The following is a 23,674-nucleotide window of genomic DNA, read 5'->3' on the forward strand; positions in this document are numbered from 1 at the left end:
GGCCTCTTCTATGAACTCTGCTCTTTAGTTCTTTCCATAGATTTTCAATTGGATTCAAGTCAGGTGATTGGCTGAGCCATTCTAGCAGCTTTATTTTCTTTCTCTGAAACCAATTGAGTGTGTCCTTGGCTGTGTGTTTGGGATCATTGTCTTGCTGAAATGTCCACCCTCGTTTCATCTTCAGCATCCTGTTAGATGGCAGCAGATTTTTATCAAGAATGTCTCTCTACATTTTTCCATTCATCCTTCCTTCAACCATATGAAGTATAACCGTACCGTATGCTGAAAAACAGCTCCACACCATGATGCCATCTCCAAACTTCACTGTTGGTTTGGTGTGATGTCCTGTGCCATTTCTCCTCCAAATATGCTGTGTATTATGGCATCCAAAGAGTTCAATTTTGGTCTCATCTGAACAGACTATATTCTCCCAGGATTTCACAAGCTTGTCCAAATGTTGTGCAGAAAACTTTAAACAAGCTTCAACATGCTTTTTCTTCAGCAATGGAGTTTTCTGTGGTGAGCGTGCATACAGGCCATGCCCGTTGAGTGCATTACTTATTTTTTTATTTGAAACAATTGTACCTGCTAATTCCAGGTCTTTCTGAAGCTCTCCACAAGTGGTCCTTGGCTCTTGGACAACTCTTCTGATGATTCTTTTCACTCCTCTGTCAGAAATCTTGCGAGGAGCACTTGGTCGTGGCCGGTTTATGGTGAAATGATGTTCTTTCCACTTCTGGATTATGGCTCCAACAGTGCTCACTGGAACATTCAGAAGTTTGGAAAACATTCTGTAACCAATGCCATCAGTATGTTTTGCAACAATAAGGTTGCGAAGGTCTTGAGAGAGCTCTTTGCTTTTACCCATCATTAGATGTTTCTTATGTGACACCTTGGTAATGAGACACCTTTTTATAGGCCATCAGTTTGGACTGAACCAGCTTATATTAATTTGCACTGACAAGGGGCAGGATTGCTTTCTAATTACTGATAGATTTCAGCTGGTGTCTTGGCTTTCCATGCCTTTTTGCACCTCCCTTTCTTTGTGTTCAATACTTTTTCCCTGTTTAATTTCACATTATTACACATAACTTAACTTAATTTATGGACATCTATGGTTTGATTTATTTGCATGTGTGAATTCCATGGGTTGTTGCTGACATTTGGTGAACATTTCATAACAGTATAGCACCATTACAAATATATTAACTGAGAAAAATGTTATGATCAATACTTACTATACCTGCTGCATGTATGTGTATGCATATATATGTGTATGCATATATGTGTGTGTGTGTGTGTATGTATATATAATATACACACACACACACACACACACACACACACACACACACACACACACACACACAGTGTATATAATTTATATGGCGCCACAAGTTTTCTGCAGCTCCTTACAAAGCACATAAACAAATAGGTTGACCAGTGACTTACAGTACTATACAATACAGGACAAGGAACATGAATAATATACATTGCTACATTAACGAACAGAACACCCAGATGAGCAACAAAGCAAAGTAACCAAATGTTAGGTGCCCTAGTGGGGAGTAAGGAGAAGCACAAGAGGGTAGAGGGCCCTGCTCATAGGAGCTTAATAAATATATGCCAGTGCGTAACCAGGATCAATGGAATGGTGTTCTAGGCTAGGACAATGTAAACAAATAAAGGCTGCAGGCAGGGTCGGACTGGCCCACAGGGGTACAGGGTAAACCCCCGGTTGGCCCACCACTCCTCGAGGGATCAGGTTTCAGACTGTAGTCTTGAATTATACATAACCAGCAGAGAGAGAGAGATATATATATTTTTTTTATAGGTGCCCAGCCAATGCACTCACTAATGCAAGGGTCTTCAACCTTGGCCCTCCAGCTGCTGTGGAACTACACATCCCAGCATGCACTGCCACCTTAGTGATAGAACAGCATGCAAAAACTATGGCAGTGCATGCTGGGATGTGTAGTTCCACAGCAGCTGGAGGGCCAAGGTTGAAGACCCCTGCTCTAATGGATAGCCAAGCCTCTGTGCAGGCTGGCCACACACCTAAGTATGGGCCCCTATCACTGCATTCCCCCAGTGGGCCCTTTATGCCTCAGTCCAACACTGGCTGCATGTGTTCTTCAGGGTCCAGTCTTCAACCCAGGCAACAGAGGGTATCCCAGCTAGAGTTTGTGTGTAGATAGATAAAGATATATATCTATTTTCTAATATTTTCCTCAGCACCCTGAGGAAAATGTATATCCTGCATTGAAACGTCGGTCTTAAGAAGTCACTGCCTCTTGTGGTTTTTTTAAGTTCCGCCAGTCCATATGGTTTAGGGGCATAACAGTGGGTTATCAGTCGTTATAGCAAATTGTGGGCAGGGGTCTGGCTATGCTGTTCTCTTCTCCTGGGTGGTGAACAGTTATTGATCAGTTATCTATATTTTTGTCTATTACTAAATTTATCTTTAAATTACACTATTTTTCCCTCAAGACCAGTGAATGAGTTGATCCGCGGTACCCATTAATTTCAGTGGTCAATTACTTTCAGTGGGGTTTTCTAAATGCAGCACATATGCTAAAACACCATTGAAATGGGAAATCCCTGTGAGAAAAACAATGAACCCTCATGGACAAAAGCCATCAAACCACACATATCGACTATTCTGGAATGCTCTCCAGTAAAACAGGAAGGCCACAAGTCTTGTGGGCCCCTGGTCAGTGTGTGGTCTGGTGCCATAAGACCCTGAAGCAGTATAATAAAACGGTAGTGATTTACCATGCCAATGTTGTGAATCTCCATTTATTTTTCTGGGACCATTACATTCAATTAGCTTTTTATTTTGGTGAATGGCAAAAGCTCTGTTTTTGTTTTTTTCCCTTAAGGCAGTGGTTCCCAAACTTTCTTTAATCACGGCGCCCTAGAGTATCAGCATTTTTGCCACGGCACCCCTAAGCCAAAAGTTTCTTATTGAGAAAAAAATTATTACTTAAGTAACTTGTGCTTTCCGGTCATCCCAAGCTTCAGTTATGTGATGGTGGACAGGGTTACGTTTCTCTTTGACCACATATTTTATGTTTTTGCCTCTTACATTGACCATAAAAAATTTGATTTGGTGCTGGACCACCATCCTGAGTCACCCCTGGGTGCCACGGCCTTAAGGATTTGGCAAAAATTTATCAAAATGCCCACAAGTCACTTGAGTTTTTTTTTTAGAGGAAATTGCTCTTTGGTAGACTAGAGATTGTCAAATGTTTTATTATTTTTTATTAGCAGTTTATTGTGCGTTTGATCAGTATACAAATAATAAACAAATTGTCTTGCCTACTTTTCCCCCTCACTCCAATGTAATCATTCCAGTAGTGGTAAAATTGGCATGAAAATTTTGTTGAGGGTTTTTAATGGTTTTGAGGGTCAGCACTAGCATAAATAACCCACCACCTTGTGGATATTGGGCCTGATTCAGAGCCGTTCGCTATTTGTGGTCGTTCGTTCAAAAACAAGGGGTGGCTATTCAAATGATCCGTTCGCAAATTGCAGTCTGTTCCCACCTCTAAGTCTGAACGAGCGAGCAAAACATACGCTCGTTTTTTTGATAAAAACGCCCCCTGGCCGCACGCACCATACGTCATGTCCGCTATTTATTAGATTAATCGAGTACATCGTACACCGTATGAACTGCTCGCTATTCTTGTGGTTGGTGTTTTCAACCGCTATTTTGCGAGCAGTTCTGAGTTAAAAAAAACCAAGTGACGTGGTCAATGACGCTGCTGTATTAAATATGCACTCCCTTAAAACGCCCGTTTTGACCTTTAAGCACGCCTGCGTTCGGATCTCCACTCCCCGTTTACAAGCACCTTCCCCTGTTACCACCCACATACGCCTCATTCTGTCACTCAAAATAGCAGGCCCTCGCTATATTGCGTACCAACGATTTTCGGCCGCACTGACTGGTTCGCGCACGCGTACTAAAAACCATACGCATGCGCAGATGTGCGAACATCGCTCGGAACGAGCGTACTGCCGCTAGCGAGTGGCTCTGAATGAGGGCCTTTGTTCGGTGGCCATGCCTGCTACTAGCGCAGTTCAGGTAATACCGCGGTCTGATGCTCTTTGGCTGACAACTGGGCAAAATCCCTAAGTAAGCTGCCGTAATTGGTTGTCAGTGGAGATGTTTGGAAGGCTAATGCTTTTATGGAAAATATGCGAAAATACTTTAACCTGCTCAATATTGTGCACAGGGGTTAATTTTATTCAACAATGTTTTACAAATATGGGCATCAATTGGGGACGCTCTAAAATTTTGAAGTCTCAAAGCGACATACTTTTTGAAAATTTAGTGTATAAACCGGCCACTGTTAGTAGGATGCCTCACTGGAGGTCTGCAGCTAAGTACAATGGCTGAAATTGTGATATGTACCTGCCATGGTGGCCAATACATTTTTTTTTTTATCTGTTTTTATTTGCTCTCCAGTACCATTCTCAATCTAGTCATCTCTTAATTTATGGCTGCTATTTATCAGGACCAACACACATGACAATTGAGATTTAATGGTTGCCATTGTCTCTTTGTAAGGACATTCACCGTCTCAGCGAATATGATAATAGTCCCTGTCAGTTAACAAGCAATTACTGTATAGCGCGAATTGTTTCTCGCTGGTGTCATAAACAGCCGGTGATTTGTGGCACATTTAAAATATATGCAAAGCGTTCTTTTCTCGCTGCCGAGCGATCTCTCTTCCCTCTTTATAGCCGCCATTTAAAGATTATCTAACGGTAATTACAGTGATTGAGATATAATGTTATTCAAAATAATTACAAGCCACAGCATAGAAAATGAACAAAACTTTTCCTCTTAATTTATGAGGCCGCTTGGCGAGATATGAGCCAGGAAATGGCCCTTTGGGAGAAGCACTTGAGATAATGTTTGATCATTTAAAAAAAAAAAAAGAGCAGCAGATTTGTGTAGTCTATCAGGGCTGAGTCGTACAGAAATATGTTTTCTTCAGCCATAGTGAGAAATCGGTTGTTATCATAGATCACCGATACTGCTCCAAGCTCTTATGAAAGATGAATTAATTTCACTAATGCTTTAATGCAAACCTTTCATGGAGAAGGCTGTGTGGTGATAACCTGGCTACAGCCTCTCCTTTCACAACAGTGATTTATGCTGTCTTTTAGCAGATGAAACTGCCTGTGCTCACAATCTGTCCGCTGCCTGAAGGAAGCTTGTTATTAAAATCCTGCGAGACTCCGTGTTGTAAGGTGGATGATATAAAAGTGCACGTTTTGTATACTGGGAAGATGTTTTAATCCATATTTTGCTCCTCAGTGCAGCACGGTCCTGGACTATAGGAGAATACTTATATTTAAATTATGTTGAATGGCGAGTTAGTGGAAAAAAATGTAGGGTAATCAATAAAAATGTAGATTAAAGTTTAGAATGTATGCACTCACGAGCAGGGCCCTCTTTCCTCATGTGCTTTTCCTCCTTTTACTTATACCATCATCTTCTCCATACTCCCTACAACGGTAACTAACCCTTGGGTTCTGCTGCCCTGCTTACTTGAGTATTACGACCGCTGATGTTTATAAACCATGTCCATGTCCTGCAATGTTCTGTACTGTAATGGCCCCCATACACGGTGCAATAAAGCAGCCGATCTGACTGATTTGGCTGCTATATCACATCGTGTATGGGCTTGATGTCAGGCCGAGCGCGCATCTGTGGGGTCGGACATCGCTCCCCCTGATCTTACTGCAGGTTCTGTTGATATGGGGATGCTATGTGCGATCCCATGCGGCGCTATGCGGGAGGAGGAGGGGGGAGCCGGCATATCGCGAGGTTGGCCACCCGATTGCACCATGTGTGGGGACCACCCGATATGTCTGATCCCCCGTCACGTCGCGCTGTAGCTATCGTGCCGAGTATGGCCGGCTTAAGGCTCTTGTTTCTGGTCTTACTCATGAACTTGGTAAGGTGCAGCGGACCCCTTGTGGCGCCATATAAATAAAGGAGAATAATAATACTATGGATCAAAGAGAAAGTGAAAGATAAGTTACCTTTTGCAGCTAAGAAGCACAACCAGTACTGAACAGTCCATTAAGAAAAAGTACATGTATCAAGTGCTACTGGATGGGTTTAAATGGAAGCAGTCAAAAGAGAATGTGTTGTAACTAGTTTATCCCTCTTTTAATATATACTGTGTATGTATATATATATATATATATATAATAGTCTATAGTTTGGCAGTCAGGATAAAAGGTGTATAACAAGGTACCCTCCTGAACAAAACATTACTATAGTGTGGTATGGCAACCACACACAGTAAGGAAAAGTGGCACTCCTGTATCCAGTGAAAGACATATTGTATTCACATCATAAGCAAACAAACAATCATGTCGACGTTTCAAGGTCTTACGACCTTTTCATCAGGACTTTGGTGTGTTCGTCCTGTACAGCAAGTCCTTTAGATTTGGACTTCTGCATACACTCAATAAAGGGGGTTTCTTAGTAAGATTTTTTTTAAACCAGTATTGGTCGTCAATAACGGTCAGTGCTTCTTGATTGTGCAGTTATCAGTCTTCATGTTTGTATCGCATTTAATCCCCAAAATCATTCTCTCTTCAGAAGTGGGTCAAATTGTGGATGAGTCCTCCTTTAGATAAATCTTCCTTGCCCTGGTGAGGCATTTGGTAATGCATTTTTTTGCTGTAACCACGCTCTTGGGAACTTTGTTTTTTCAACAATCTGAAACTCCCTTTCTGAGTTATTTCTCAGTACTCTCAAGTGGTGGCTTGTCGAGTGCAATAGCATATTCCGATCGGTAGGTTTGCAAAATAATGTCTACTCTAGCCTACCATCCTTTTTAAAAACAGTCAAGTCCAGAAAGTTTTATGCATGAATCGCCTATGGCTGCCGTGAACCATACTGGACTGTCTAACTCGTTGAGGGTTTTCACCATATCAAGGAAAGCCTCCTCACCATTGTTCCAAAAAATAGACATCGTTGATAAAACGCTTAGAATATAAGCTGATGTGCGCAGATCTCAGCATAATGTAATGCCTCTTATAATTATCCATAAAAATATTGGCATAAGCTGGTGCCAGATTCGAACCCATGGCCGTTCCCTTTAGTTGCATAAAGAAGTCATCATGGTACAGATCCAATACTTTATGTAATAACACCAAGATTAAGTCTATCTGGGCCTATAATTTTATTTATATATATATATAACTATATCCTAATGCAATAAATTTTAATAGACAAACACTGATCCAAAATATTAGGAAAAACATATCAAATGGTCAATATGTACCAAAATTAAAATTGCTTATCTGATCCAGTACGTGATGTAACAATCCACTGATTGACTCCTCCTTTCTACAAAGTACCACTCAAAAAAATCATGACAAGCCCATAGTGCAGTTTGTTAAACTGCTAACATTTGAAAAAGAAACACTTACAATAACACAGATAAAAAGCACTTATCTGAAGAATTTTCCACAATGCCGGTCTTAATTTGTAGTGAACAAGAAGGAATTTACCAAACGCGTTTCATCCGGTCTCCACAAGGTCACTCTGATTTAAACACAGGCATGTCAGGAAGAAACATGTTGGCAAATGCTTTCTTGTTGCAGTGGCAGGTTTTCATTCTATGCTGTGAGAATTGTTCTACAAATTATCTCCTTTTCAAAATCTCTGGAGAGAATAAAACAACGGCAGTGCATCTTGTAAACCGGCTCACAGATTATCAGCATGTCATGGATTGACAGAGGTGAAATAATTTGAGCTGCCACAATGAAAACAGAACTCTGAGGGATGTTCCAAAGCCATTTTACGCATTCATCAGTTGCCATTTGACTGTGGTTGCCATGGTAGCGAATGGCACTTTATAAAATGATTGTTAATATTCTGGCCTGAGTAGAAAAAGAAACACAGGAAAATGGTCATTACCAACTTTTTTTAATGTATTTATATTTTATTATATATATATTTTTTAAGTGTAATAAGGTTTGGGGGTAGAAGGTGTGGCACTGACAAAAAGAAGGAAGGATGGAAGGGGGGACATTTGAAAATGTGATTACAGCAAGTAGATGGGACAAATGCTCTTCTGTTATTACAATTATTCTTACACTTGCATAAAGTAACAATGTTTGTGCAAGTGACATGCAGTATCGGAAATGGGAATCTAAAGGCGTCAGTGGTAACAGAGCAGAGCCTAAGTACTATAGATGAATGGCAAGTGTCCAACAAAAGGGAGATGTAATATGGGGTGTTAGTATATGGAAGGTGGGGAATCTAAGTGCATGAGGGATTATTATGTGCAAGTTCATTCCTGAAAAAGGGCCCCATTATTAGAGAACCAGGGTGTCAAATAGCCCAAAATTTAATTGGGCATTTATGTAGGAAAATCATAATGAATTCTAGAAGATACATTTGTCATATATCATTTTAATTATAACGAGGGGATTTAGACTTGTTTCAAATTAGAACAATTTACAGCATCGAAGATGTGTCATTAAGAGACTCTGGTACATTTTGCATTCAGACGCGGAAGGGATGTGGTAAACTCGCTCAAATTCGCATTGCAATATTAGAATACAACGCAAAGATGTATCAAATACCGCATGCAGGGATAGAGCTTGCAAGAAAGTTCTGTCCCTGCGAATCCTCTCCCCAGGGCACTTATCCTGCTCATGTGCCAATGATCATCACCCCCCCTTCCCCTGCTAAGCTAACATTTGCCTGCCTGCTGCTACTACTTACTTAAGAACAGACAGTATTACTATTCTCTACAATCAGGAAGCAACCGTGTGGTTGGGAAGAAAAGGCAGTAATGGATTACAATATCTTTGCTATGTGTAAGTATTTTCAGTGTGAGCACAATGGAGTGAGCAGGGGCTTCATTTGGGTGATTTAGGGACTGGTACTTTTTCCTGTATTTATATACGTTTTTGCACAAATATGGAACTGCTATTGTATCATGTGTGGCTGTCAAATTGGATGCAGAAAAGAGTCGGAGGTGAGAACCTTAGCTGTTCATGTAAGTCTGTGGAGAAATACTATTTAAAATTGTGCAATTATGCTAGATCCATTAGAAGTTTTAATCCCAGGAAAATGTGCCTTTGGAGTTAGACTAGGACTGTCCTGGAAAACCAGGACATATAGAAGTCCTGGTTTTTAAAGTAAAGAGAACAAAAGTCAAAGTTAGTAAAACCTTTTGCTCTCTGCTCTAAAAATAATTTAGCAATGGCAGAATGGTAATCACTGTTCAAGGTAATGTATACTATGGCACAGTTCTAATCATTCTGCATCTTGCTTCTGAAATGCATTTTACAGGTGCTACATTTTCCCAACTCTGCTCCTGAGTGTCTGATTCCAGGCAGCAATTCTAAAGAGGAAAAACCCTTCATTTGAAAGCAGATTTGTGCCCGAGAACTTTTAACGGTGGCACCTGGGAACTAGACTGGTGTTAATAGTACAGCTTCATCAGTAAACAGCCATTCCACATTGGGCGGAATTCAATTGATTTCGCGGCCCGCATCTCCCATCTAAAGTGACAGGAGATCGCGGGCCGCTATTCAATTGTGCCAGAATTTCACGCTGATCGCGCCCATAGAGGTCAGGTTTAGCCGCGTAAAGCAGCTAAACCCGACCAAAGTGCTGGGCGCGATCGCGAAAAGTGATGTTTGGGCGCCCAAACATGTCACTTTTCACACATTTCAGCGCTCATCTCCCTGGGGCTGCGAGCTGAAGTATAGCGCTTGGCAGCTGATCGCGCCCGACAGGAGCAAGAATAGAATAGCTCCGTCGGGCGCGATAGGGGCTGGAGAGAATTGAATTCCGCCCATTGTGTTAACTCATGCTGGAAGAATGTATTTTATAGCCCAGCCCTGGGTGTTTAAAGCACCACAATGCCATATATCAAATAAAATAAATTTACACTTAACCTTTTAGACAAGTTTCAACATGTAGATATTGTCAGGGACGTGCGGTGAGGGGCGTGACCTAACCACAGGAGGTGTGGCCAAAACACAGGAGGCGTGGTCACAACTCCTTAGGATAAAAAAAAATCTTCAAAAATTTGTGAGCACTGGGGAGAAGTCCACTGCGAGCCCCTCAGCTCGGCGCAAAGCCAGGAAGGGGGGCGGGGTGCGATCAGTGTGATCCCTTTCCCCCACAGGCATAGGAGACTGCTGCGGTCTCCAACTGCAGCCCAGCACACAGCAGCGTGTTCTGGGCTGCTGTGAGTGAAGAGGAAGAGGGGGGCGGCGGTGGCACCGATCCCCTGCCGGAAAGCCTGGGTAATTAGTACCCACTCCCCCCCTCTCGGTACCCCTGTGTGTATCCAGCTTTACACAGAAGGTGCCAGCTACTGGTGTCTGCAGGAGAACCACCTATCCTGTTACACAGTGATTTACATGCCCCCAGACAGTGTCCTTTTGTCCACAGCAGACCCTTCTCACCTTTTTTCTCCTTTTGTGTATTTGTCTGCATATTCCAATTTCCTACCCACCTTGCTGCTGAGCTGTGATGTCTGAGTACTTCCTGTACTGGTCACCTGATCATCAGAGGTGTCCATCAGAGCTCGAGGCATGCCTCAATTCACTTTTTTTTTCTCTGTTTTATTGCTGCTTCGTGGCCCAGTCCCCAGCAGTGTCTGAGCTATCAAAGGTGAGACTGAGATCTTACTGTCTCATCTCTCTCCCTGTATTTCCAGGGACTCTTGCAATTTTGGTGAGTTTTGCCTCGAAAACAATCAGAATAATACAAAGAAGATATTTATAAGTTCTACATATCCTCTTTGTGGTAGTCTAATAATTTTTAAAGTCAACTCTGCAGTCTGACAGGGAGTGTGACAGGGAGGCTCTGCCTCCCCTGACTACACGTCCCTGAATACCAGAAGGGTGTGTAGAGATTGACAATTGCAGAAATGGATGTTGGATTATATAGTGCGGCTTTTCAATGTAATAGGCTTCACTTATTTACTTCTTATTATGCAAATTGATCATAGCAAGAGTCATATACTTATTAAACGTGCATATTCACAGGCTGGAATAGACTCTCTGTGCCCACTTGGCACAGGTGTGCGTCTATATACAGTGCCTTGCAAAAGTGTTCATCCCCCCTTGGCTTTTTACCTTGTTACATTACAAACTGTAATTTATTTTTTTAATCTCAATTTTGTGTGATGGATCTGCACAAACTAGTCTAATTTCGTGAAGTGAAATGAGAAAAATATATGTAAAAAAGATTCTCTTTATAAATAAAATTCTGAAAATTGGCATGTGCATATGTGATCACCCCCTTTGCTATGAAGCGCCTCAAAAGTTCTGGTGCAACAAATTACCTTCAGAAGTGTTAAATCTAAGTGTCTCATGATCTGTCAGTATAAACACACCTTTTCTGAAAGGCCCCAGAGGCTGCAACACCACTAAGCAAGAGGCATCACACCATGAAGACCAAGGAGCTCACCAAACAAGTCAGGGACAAAGTTGTTGAGAAGTACAATTCTGGGTTGGGTTATACAAAAAAATATCCTAATCTTTGAAGGAGCTGCAGAATTCCACAGCAGAGACTGGTGTATCTGTGCATGTGACCACAATAAGTTGTACATTCTATAGAGTGGCCAGAAAAAAGTCATTAATTAGTGATAAAGATAAGAAGACACGATTTGAGTTTGCCAAAAGGCATGTGGGCGACTCCCCAAATGTTTGGAGGAAGGTGCTCTGGTTAGATGAGACTAAAATTGAACTTTTCGGCCACCAAGGAAAACGCTATGTCTGGCGCAAACCCAAAAAATCCCATCACCCCAAGAACACCATCCCCACAGTGAAACATGGTGGTGGAGTCGAGGGAAAGATGGATGGTGCTAAATACAGGGATATTCTTGAGCAAAACCTGTTTTCAGTCTGCCTGTGATTTGAGACTGGGACGGAGGTTCACCTTCCAGCAGGACAATGACCCGAAGCATACTGCTAAAGCAACACTCGAGTGGTTTAAGGGGAAACATTTAAATGTGTTGGCATGGCCTAGTCAAAGCCCAGATCTCAATCCAATTGAGAATCTGTGGTCAGACTTGAAATTTGCTGTTCACAAGCGGAAACCATCCAACATGAAGGAGCTGGAGCAGTTTTGCCTTGAGGAATGGGAAAAAATCCCAGAGGCAAGATGTGGCAAGCTCGTAAAGACTTATCCAAAGCGACTTGCAGCTGTAATTGCTGCAGAAGGTGGCTCGACAAAGTACTGACTTTAGGGGGGTAACTAGTTATGCATGCTGAAGTTTTCTTTTATGTTGTCCTAAATGTTTGATTCACAATATAATAAAACACAACTTCACAATTGTAGGCATGTTCTGTGAATGAAATGATGCACACCTTCAAACAATCCATTTTAATTCCAGGTTGTGAGGCAACAAAACATGAAAAATGCAAAGGGGGTGAATACTTTTGCAAGGCACAGCAAGTACTGTGGATTAATGCTGATGGAGTGCTCTCCCATTTATATCCATATCGCCAGTTCTTTTACTCCTTGCAATACATTTAATGTAAAATGAACAGTTAATAGAAGTGACTCTTCTGTATTTGAGTAAAGTAATTACTTCTAGGTCTGAGAAATAGTTGATACCTGTATACTGTTACCACTTATGATTTGATTAATAATTGGTAACTGCTAGTGAATGATTGTGTAGAAAATGTATAAATAAATTAGTTTGCCCCGTTAGTAATGCTTCCCCTTGTGTAGACGTTTGTCGTGGTGCCAACATTGCAACTTATCACCTTAACATACAACAGCAGCCATTGCAAGAGTCTGCCTCACAGCCACTAGAGATGAAATGGTCATTGGGGGTTGGACTAGGGATAGTCATCAGTATGGTATCCATTGATGGTGACACAATCGATGGCCGGTAACTATTTATTTAGTCTGGTGCCATCTCTGGTTTTACCATCATTGCTGTTGCGGCTGGCTCTGCTTCTTACTGAGGGCGGGGTCGAGCTGTGAATGACAACTCAGCCTGTAAAAGAAGCGAGACATCCAACATCCATCGATGGTGGGAAACTATTTGGTTCTCCGCCATCGATGGTAAAAGTATTCAACACGGCCGTAAACACTGATGATTTTGAATAATTGATTGTAAATGGCCATCCCTAGGGTGAACTCTCTAATAGCAGCACCACTCCAACACCTGCATGGCTGATAATGTCATGTTCCTTCTGCCTCCAGGCAATTATAAGGGAAGAGTAATAAGCCAGGGTGTTCTACCTAGAGCAAGTCTGTCTAACAGGTACCCCCTCACTTAGAGTCGTATGGATTGTATAAGAGCTACAATCTCAGTGTTGACATTAATTGTGGTTTCTCTTGCATCATTAGTCTTGTGCTTTTGTAATAAAGTGACATTATTTTCACATTACTCCTCTCGGGCATGATGCAATTTTGTAACCTTGCCCTTTAGCTCCGAGAATGTCTGTGTGGTCACTGTCATGTATAATACCTGTTCGTCTGGAGATTGCATGACACACATTGCAGTTCATGTGAGATCCATGCAGAGGCATCAACGGGTCTGGTGACCCGGTCGGTACACCTGAGAGGCGTGGCCGAACAAAAAGGGGGCGTGGTCTCACAGCGCATCTCTCTGGGGCAGAGCCGGATTTAGACCTCATGGGGCCATAAGCAAGTTATCAGTTTGGGGCCCCACTTCTTCAACTGCATGCAATTTTACACACACACTCATTGTCCCCATAACCACACACACACACTGCCCTCATACTGTAGATACACACACACACATTGCCCCCATATAGTAGCTGCACACACACTGCCTTACTAACTCGGACACACCTTACTGACACATACCAGTTTCTGACCGACCCCTTACTGACACTGATACAGACACACTTACTGACACAAACACTTACTGACGGACACCGCTGAATGACACAGATACCACTTACTAACACAGACATACTTAATGACATGGACACCCCTTTTAATGAGACGGACACCCCTTACTGGGCAGAATACAGCAAGGGGAGATATGCAGTCAAAACCCGAAAATGCGTGTGTGACCGCATTTCTTATATGCACCAATCAGAATATGAACCACTCCGGGGCTTGGTTGCGGTCGTTAACGCCATCTCCTGATTGGCTTTAGAAACCTAAGGGGCTTCTATTGGAGAGTGCTGTGAGATGGACCCAATCGGATTCCTCCCATCACCCCCTGCGGCATGTGCGTCCTTCTGTGCATGCGCAGAAGGATGCCAGAGGGGCTTCTGGGTCATAGACCCAGAAGTCTCTCCTTCGCAAAGGGCCGCTCTTACAGAGAAAAGTGGTCCTTTGCACATTCCTACAAGCACACCGCCATTACCAAAGCCTGCATGCAAGTGAAAAGCATTGGGGTGCGATGCGACATGCATCCTGCCCACTGAAAGATTGTCCATTATTATACATACAGTATATACGTCATGACAGATAGCCCTTACTGAAAGACAACACTTACTGACCAACACACTGACACCACTGACTGGCACGCACGCACTGATTGACACACTTATTAATTTATTATACATTCACTCAGCACAAGACCCACCGGGCCCTAGGCGGCAGCTTATGTTGCCCTGTGGCAAATCCGCCTCTGCTCCGGGGGCGTGCCCAGCATCCAAAGTGATGCTGGGCTGCACCCGAAGGCTAGTACCTGCACTGCCGGCTCCTCCTCTGTGACAGGAACCGAGTTCTGCAGGAGAATGTCACACTGCAGCACCCGCCTCCTGTCACTGAGGAGGAGCCGGCATCTTGTGGTCACCCCCACCGAGGGTGACACCCTGTGCAGCCCACACTCCCATAGCGATGCTACTGGGGGGGGAGGTGCTTTTGGGTTGCACGTTCATTTGAATAGGATAGGCTACATAGCAGTCTGTGCACAGGGCACACAGTGACATTGGTGTGAGTGGTTGGTGAATGGGATAGGCTACATAGCAGTCTGCACAGGGCACACAGTGACATTGGTGTGAGTGGTGGGTGAATAGGACAGGTTACATAGTCTGTGCACAGGGCCCACAGTGACATTGGTATGGGTGAATAGGATAGGCTACATAGCACTCTGTGCACAGGGCACACAGTGACATTGGTGTGAGTGGTGGCTGAATAGGAGAGATTACATAGCAGTCTGTGCACAGGGCACACAGTGACATTGGTGTGAGTGGTGGGTGAATAGGACAGGCTACATAGCAGTCTGTGCACAGGGCACACAGTGACATTGGTGTGAGTGGTGGGTGAATAGGATGGGCTACATAGCAGTCTGTGCACAGGGCACACAGTGACATTGGTGTGAGTGGTGGGTGAATAGGATAGGCTACATAGCAGTCTGTGCACAGGGCACACAGTTACATTGGTGTGGGTGAATAGGATAGGCTACATAGCAGTCTGTGCACAGGGCACACAGTGACATTGGTGTGAGTGGTGGGTGAATAGGATAGGCTACATAGCAGTCTGTGTACAGGGCACACAGTGACATTGGTGTGAGTGGTGGGTGAATAGGAGAGGTTACATAGCAGTCTGTGCACAGGGCACACAGTGACATTGGTGTGAGTGGTGGGTGAATAGGATAGGCTACATAGCAGTCTGTGCAGAGGGCACACAGTGACATTGGTGTGAGTGGTGGGTGAATAGGAGAGGTTACATAGCAGTCTGTGCACAGGGCACACAGTGACATTAGTGTGAGTGGTGGGTGAATAGGATAGGCTACATAGCAGTCTGCACAGGGCACACAGTGACATTGGTGTGAGTGGTGGGTGAATAGGATAAGCTACATAGCAGTCTGCACAGGGCACACAGTGACATTGGTGTGAGTGGTGGGTGAATAGGATAAGCTACATAGCAGTCTGCACAGGGCACACAGTGACATTGGTGTGAGTGGTGGGTGAATAGGATAGGCTACATAGCAGTCTGTGCACAGGGCACACAGTGACATTGGTGTGAGTGGTGGGTGAATAGTATAGGTTACATAGCAGTCTGTGCACAGGGCACACAGTGACATTGGTGTGAGTGGTGGGTGAATAGGATAGGTTACATAGTTTGTGCACAGGGCACACAGTGACATTGGTGTGAGTGGTGGGTGTATAGGAGAGGCTATATAGCAGTCTGTGCACAAGGCACACAGTGACATTGGTGTGAGTGGTGGGTGAAGGCACTGCTGCCACCAGTCTGTATAGTGCTGCTGGTCTCTTGGGCCACTCCCAAGACAGGGCCCCTATGCATAGTAATACAACTAGAACACCTCAAATAAAAAAAAATGTTGTCAGAACCGATTTCATCGTGGGCGAAGCCGCTGGCAACAGCTAGTAGATTCATACATTTGCAGCATAGAAAAAAAAAATACTTTAATGCCGTTCCCATGCCCCTTTCTGAGCATGCCGCCCTACATCTAAATATAGTTGGCCTTTACAATAAACACAGCTATTTGTTGTAGTTCTGTTGGTATTTTTCTTTGTTCCACTAAGTAAATATGCTGTGTGGAACACCTTTGGAAAATGTCATCTTCATACTAGTGTCATCTTCTGGTGATCCCCTATTCATTGCCAGCGAGATACGTGTGTTCATTCACATTTTCTACCAGAGATCCCTAGTGTGCCGGCCTGTAATAGAGACATCGTCTTGTCGGCTCTGGATTCCTGAACGGTCCCAAATTCCCATTTATCCGCATGAACAAATGCAATTATTTGACCAGAGGAAACATGAATAATGTTGGAAGGTGTTTCAGAAATGACTAGCAATTTTAATTCTGCAAATCAATATGTAATGACTTTTAAAACGAGCAATATTTTGTCAGCGATAAGATTATAGAGTCCTGGCAGTTGTGTCAAGGTTCACGTATCCTGCGCTCCTGGCCACTGATAACATTTTATTCTGGTAGTACAATGTGTTTGTATAGGGGCGGAAGATTTTTGTTTTCTGAGTCTAGAAGTGTAGACCACACCGCAAATGTGAAAAAAAGATATTGATAATAGAGTGATGCACAGAGCTCCATCGCTGCTCCGCTTCTGGTAGTGTTGTAGCAGTCCGTGCAAGAGCTGAGGAAATGGATCAAATAAATATTCAGCATGGACCTCCATTGTGAATAATATTTTCCCCTTTATTAATGATGACTGGAAACGTTTGAGGAATGTAGGAAGCTGATATGGATCAGAAAGCCACAAATGGCAAATGTTCTTTTAGCCCAGTTCAGGCTTGCAGGACTGCTTGACACATAGTTCGTTTTAAGAGAGGAGGGGGCCCGTGTGCACACTCGGTGCGGGCCCCCTCCTCTCTCGTGCGGTGCAGCGGACTCACAGTGCAGTAGATTTAGTGCCAGAATATACTGCGCATGCGTGGATCTCTGAGAAAATGGCGCCCGCACTGTTTTCCTGGGGACAACAGTACCGCGCATGTGCGAGTCACTGGGAAAATGGCACTCTGGTGACTTCGGACAGGTAAGTATAAAACTATATGGGTGCACGGTTTGGGCCCCCCTGGACCCAGGGGCCCGTGTGCACCGCACACCCTGCACCAATTACAGATACACCCCTGGCTTGACAGCACAAGTAGGCAGCCATATTGGACTGTACTTCAAAGTGGACAATGGTCTTGTTGCCTCGTGTTGAGCTGCATTGAGCAATTAATCTATGGCCATCTTCAGAACCTGTGCCAGTCGCATCTGAAGCTGTAGACTTCCATGCACAGCCCCTCCTCTCCTTTCTAAGCCTAAATTGATGAAGGAGAAGAAAAACCCCTCTCAACTGCGTCTTATGACAGTCAGCACATTCCCAAATTCATTTGGTCGTGGGCTCCATTAATGCACGTTACCGCTGATAAACTTGCAGCCATGACTTTTTACTATTCAATTAGAAAATCTGAGACACATGATTCAATTCGGAATTAAACCGGCTTTTAGTTCGCAGCCCCTGAGAAGGTGAAATGTAAACAATAAACTTTATTTTATGGTAAAAATGTTGGGACTTCGTGTACATGCTCTGCCATTAATGACTTGTCATTTTTGGTGATTTTCTGTAGAAAGCTCAAAAAATGGGTTTAATTATGTGGGACATGTATTTTTGGGGCTATTCTATGGATGGGAAATGAGTTTTCCCCCAACATTTTTTTTTCAACTTGCTTAAAAACCATTAAGAATAACATCACACTTTTTTTTTAGAACCCAAAATAATCTAGACGAGGCTTCAATATGCTGAAAAACAGTTACTTACTGCATACTTGCCAAATTTGGTCCAGATTTATCAATGAGTGATATTCTGATCACCCGTTACTAATCTCCAATGGTGCTTTAACCAAATAGCTCCTAACTGTCATTTTTCAAACACATGACAGTTAGGAGCTGATTGGTTGGAGCACCATTTAAGATTAGAAACGAGTGATAACAAGAATATCACTCGCTGATAAATCTAGGCCTTTGTTTTGGATGCGGTCAGGATCATTAGCGCCACTACTAAATCCCGACACCTGGCTTACCGAACGAAGGTAAGCCTGGTGTCTTAGCGTGTAGCCGCGAGGGGAAGATTTAGCTTTAGGAAAGGGGGGGTTAGGGTTAGGCACTAACGGGGGGGGAGGGGTTAGGCTTAGGCACCACGAGGGGAGGGTTAGAGTACTTACCTGCTGCAGTCGGGATTCTGACCCGTCGGGCTGCCGCTGTCTGTATTTGATCCGGCAGCTAAACAGCCGCCGGCATTACATACCGATTCAGTTTCTCCTCTACAGGAGAGGCCCGGAGAGGAGATGCAGCTGACCACTTCAGGGACGGGCTCTTTACGTCTTTAGGCTGTGGCCCTCCAGCTGCTGATGAACTACACATTCCATCATTCCCTGCAACAGTTTTAGCATGGCCAAATAGCAACTCCCTCCCTGGGGACTGGTGATTCCCAGTATTGTATCCCCATCCTGCTCACTTCTGTAGGAAGTGGGCGGGTTGCGGGTCATCCACCCACTCTGAAAAATCACGAGTCTGCCACACCTACTGGAAGAGTAGGTAAGTATGGTTTATTACTTTCCCACTGTTAATAAAGAAAAGTAAAAAATCGGCTATTTGACACATTCTAAGAACCTCACATACTTCAGGTCACTATAAGCCATCTATACTGTTATCCTATGTTTGCCATTTTTTTTGATGTTCTGGTTTTGCATTACCCACTTTTTAATCCGCACCCCCCCCTCCACCAACCCCACCCCAGGTCGCGCAATGTCGAATAACCACGTGGTTGCTGCAATAGGCATTATTGAATAGAATAGCAAGAGTTGCGGGATTGTGCATGCTGAAAATAGCGCGCAAAGTGTACAGTAAGATTATCTGCTGTAAAATCTCAGGTTATTGAATAAGACCCATTGTGTCCTAGACTGCTTGTGTGACACATTAGGCATATTAGGTTTTTAAAGCATGTTATTTAGCATGGCAATGATATTTACTTGTTCTCTGAGGTACAGTGTACGTAAGTGACTACTTTCATAAACCTAAGTTATGTCATTCCATAAGCCTTGTGTGTAATGATACTAGTTGACTTTGGATGGGTTTTTTTATTTACCTGTTCATTTAATGGTGGTTGTTAATTTATGGATATAGGCTGTGTAGAGCTAATGTAAATTTACATCAACTGTAATCAGGACAGAAAATATAATACAGCAGTGATCGCGCTGAGCGAAAATAATTGTGGGTCCCACATCAGTTTTTGGGTCCCATCACATAATATGGGAGGTGAGGGCAGGTAGCAGTTGGGACAGTGCTGGGGGCAAGCAGCAGTTGGGGTAGAGCTGAAGGTATAGGCAGGGAGAAGTTGGGGGCGAGGAACAGTGCTGGGGGTAGGGTAGATAGCAGCTAGGGCAATACTGGGGGTAGGGATGGAGAGTCAGGATAGCAGCTGGGACAGTACTGGGGGGTAGGGAAGGGGGTAAGAGTAGACAGCAGTGGTTACCTCCTACCTCTTGGTGGGAGCCTCCGCTGTGTCATTGTTGTCTGCTTCCAGCTCTTTCCTGTCCCGCGCAGTGTCGACCTTCCCGGCCTCCTGCATGCAGAGAGCTGGGATGGAGAGCAGGCAGCTAGAGGTGCCCAGCACCACCACAGCGCTGCTGCAGCCAATGAGGATATTCTAGCACCGGTGGAATCTGCGGAGTCAGGACGGGAGAGTACGCTGGGAGGGAAAGAGGCGGTCTCTGGTGGCAATTGGATAAGACTCTGCTGGTGGCGATTGGTTGAGAGACGCTGCTGGCACCGATTGGTTGAGAGAGTGGGCCTGCAGGCTGTGCGCGCTATGTCTGCAGCAACCAATCACTGCCGGCAGCGTCTCCCAATCAATTGCTGCTGGCAGTGATTGGTTGGGGAGACATTGCCTGTGGTGATTGGCTGCTGTGGACACAGCACGTACTGCAGGACAGGCTCGGTTTTAAAAACTAGGTCCCCAAAAGCCTATAGCATGTAAAAATGTGCTATAGCGCCTATTTTACCATCACTGTACAATGTGATGAAGGTAAAAGGGGGTTAGGGTTTGGCACCCCGGGGTGGGGGGGGTTACGGTTGGGGTAAGGATACAAGAAGGGAGGGTTAGGGGGAGAAAGGGGAGGGTAAGTGTACTTACCTGTCCGCTGTCGGGGTACCAACCATCGGGATGCTGCTGACGTTATTTTGACAGGAGGCATCCCGACAGCATAAATTATGATGGGTCCCAGAAATGGTCAGATAGGACCCCATTTTTTTTTTTTAAATGTAGGGTCCCTAGGACCCACATATTTTGTCACTCAGCGCGATCACTGCTGCTGTAATACAAAATAGTGTTCACTCTAGCTCCGGCGGCAGGCAGGGCGCCGGAGCTAGAGAGGGCAACTTTGTGCGCGCGCGTTCGGAAAAAGTACGTGGTCATGAAAAGGGGGCGTGTCTATTAGACGCGTCCCCTTTTCATCATACTTGGGGGCGTGCCCGGCACTTACAGACGTGCCGGGCAGCCCCCAAGCGCTGCAGACAGTGAGAATAGATGCCGGGCGCATGCGCCCAGCGTCTATTCTCCGGCGGTGACCGGGTCACCGCACATTTCTCCACCTGCGGGACACTGAAAACGGCACCTGCAGGCTGTGAGGGCAGGGCGCTTTTTGCCCTCCTTCTGGAGGGCAGGGCGTTTTTTTACCCTCCAGAAGGAGGTCAGGGCGCCGCGCCCCACTAAAATAGCCTAGCGGGAACGCTACAAAAGAAAGTGAGAGAAGAAAAGACACATTCGTATTAATCCAGTTTTGTTTTGCTACCTGGAGAGTGTTGCCCAAGCCATGTGGCAATGGCACAGAAACACACTTAGGGCCTCATTTATCAATGAGTTTTATCATTTATAACGAGTGATAAAACTCGTTGCGTATGATATATGGTGCTCCAGCCAATCAGCTCCTAACTGTCATTTTTCAAACACTCATTCTAGCTTTCCACAACATAAGCTGTAGCTACAGCACCTTTGTTTTCTAGGCTCTGAAGAATTTAGTTTGGGATTTTGGCACGGGATGGCACACGTTAATATTTTCTTTTGTCATTGACTTTTATTGACGTCTTTCAACTCCTTGACGACTTGGCAAGGACATGGGCACAGTTTGTTTAGTGTATGCTGTGTTTTATCCTCACTAGTGACCTAAATGGTACTTTACCGCTGATGGCAATGAATGTATGTATTTTGACTACTGTTTAAAGAACTTTTTTTTTTCTTTTTTTTTTTATTAGCTGTTTAAGGAACGTTCTATAATAAAGCCCAATTTTGTCAGCACCAAACTGCAATTTCACATTACTAAACTCTAAATGATCTGCTTTTTGCTGTCAGGCTTGCAACTTCTAAAGCATCTAATACTCGGAACGCTGTGCATGACGCGTTTCATCTAGCCAGTTATAAACTCTAAATCCGTTAAAATAATTGTGAAATATCTTATTTTGTCACACACCTATTGTAAAAAAAAATGTCTAAAGGTACGTACACGCAAGAATTTTTTGAACGATTTAACTATAACGACGTCGTTATCGTTAAATTGTTTCTAAAATCTTCATCTTTTTAAGATAAATGATAATCGTTCATGCGCGTTCACGTTTGTAGTTCATTCTGACTGTCCAACAAACGATTTTCGTTCATAAAATCGTTCATGTTGTACAGAATAAACGATGGACGATGTCCATTTACTGTGTGCATGATTAAAAAATCGTTCATCGTTTATAAAAATCATTGGTTACTAAATTAATGAACGATTTTCATGAACTCTTTTCGTTCACTTTTTCAAGGGAAAATCTGGACGAAAATCGTTGGTTACTAACATCGTTGTGTGTGTATGCAGCTTAAGTATTATATCGTAAATAATTCAATACATTCTAAGCGTTAATAAGGGCTACACATGAATTACAAGGTTCTGGGACTAGCTGAAGGGCACCAGGTGAGGTGGGCACCTTAAGTCTGCATCTTGTCATCTCACCTGGTCCCAATTAGCTGCCCACGGAACCTGTATAAACCATCTGTGTCCCTTTATTAAAGGCATGGGTTTGTCCACAGGATCTCATTATTTGTCAATGGTACAGTAAGATTTGTGGTGGCTGTTTTATATATGGTTATTAATGTCATCTTTGCAATAAAATGTATGGTTTATTTAAAAAAAAAAAACTTGTTTCTATAATCGATCTCAAAGCACAAGACAGAATACAGAACAATATGGAGGAATAGACAGAATACAGAACAATATGGAGGAATAGACAGAATACAGAACAATATGGAGGAATAGACAGAATACAGAACAATATGGAGGAATAGACAGAATACAGAACAATATGGAGGAATAGACAGAATACAGAACAATATGGAGGAATAGACAGAATACAGAACAATATGGAGGAATAGACAGAATACAGAACAATATGGAGGAATAGACAGAATACAGAACAATATGGAGGAATAGACAGAATACAGAACAATTTGGAGGAATAGACAGAATACAGAACAATATGGAGGACTAGACAGAATACAGAACAATATGGAGGACTAGACAGAATACAGAACAATATGGAGGAATAGACAGAATACAGAACAATATGGAGGAATAGACAGAATACAGAACAATATGGAGGAATAGACAGAACACAGAACAATATGGAGGAATAGACAGAAGACCGTGCTTTTTTTTTTTTTTTTTTTTTTTTTAACGATACATTTTATCTAGGGTAACTACTTCTGTCCATGGTTAAAGCAAAGGTTGTTCGTTAATAAACCAGTCTTCCTAAATGAGCAGTGATGCTATGTATAGATTAACAATAAGTCTGTAATATATGCTTCTAAACAAACCACACATGCACAACATTAATCATTTTTGGTGTGCCATTGCCACAATATGGATGTGACTATAATCCAGGTTGTCTAATCTCTGAGTTGTGAAATTAATATCACTTTACGGTTTTTCTCATTAGTGACACAGCTGCTCCTCCATTAAATTCCACTTCCGTGTTGTGTTTATTTTTCAGAGCAAATCATCTAGAAAAGGCTTTATACGAACGCGGTGGTGTATTACTGACTGGTACGTTATCTAAGACCTTTTGCTTACTTGACAGTGTAACAAAAGCAATTTGTAAGTCTGGGAACTTGTTTGAGTGGTAAAACAACGCAAATAGACATGAAGTCTCCTTGCAGATGAAGATTT

At 43.4% G+C, this 23,674-nt stretch overlaps 1 protein-coding gene across 3 annotated transcripts in view; it reads left to right on the plus strand.

Annotated features, from left to right (window-relative positions):
* Positions 1-23,674, plus strand: part of INPP5A (inositol polyphosphate-5-phosphatase A) — a 567,250-nt gene that overhangs the window by 340,189 nt on the left and 203,387 nt on the right. For all 3 annotated transcript variants that reach the window (XM_088476881.1, XM_088476880.1, XM_088476879.1), the window contains exon 7: positions 23,499-23,551. In XM_088476881.1, coding sequence (XP_088333007.1) covers positions 23,499-23,551 — 53 coding nt within the window. The remainder of the gene's footprint in view (positions 1-23,498; positions 23,552-23,674) is intronic.

The sequence above is a fragment of the Taudactylus pleione genome, unplaced genomic scaffold (assembly GCF_031769625.1).
Source record: "Taudactylus pleione unplaced genomic scaffold, aTauple2 ptg000198l, whole genome shotgun sequence".
NCBI classification, from domain to species: Eukaryota; Metazoa; Chordata; class Amphibia; order Anura; family Myobatrachidae; genus Taudactylus; species Taudactylus pleione.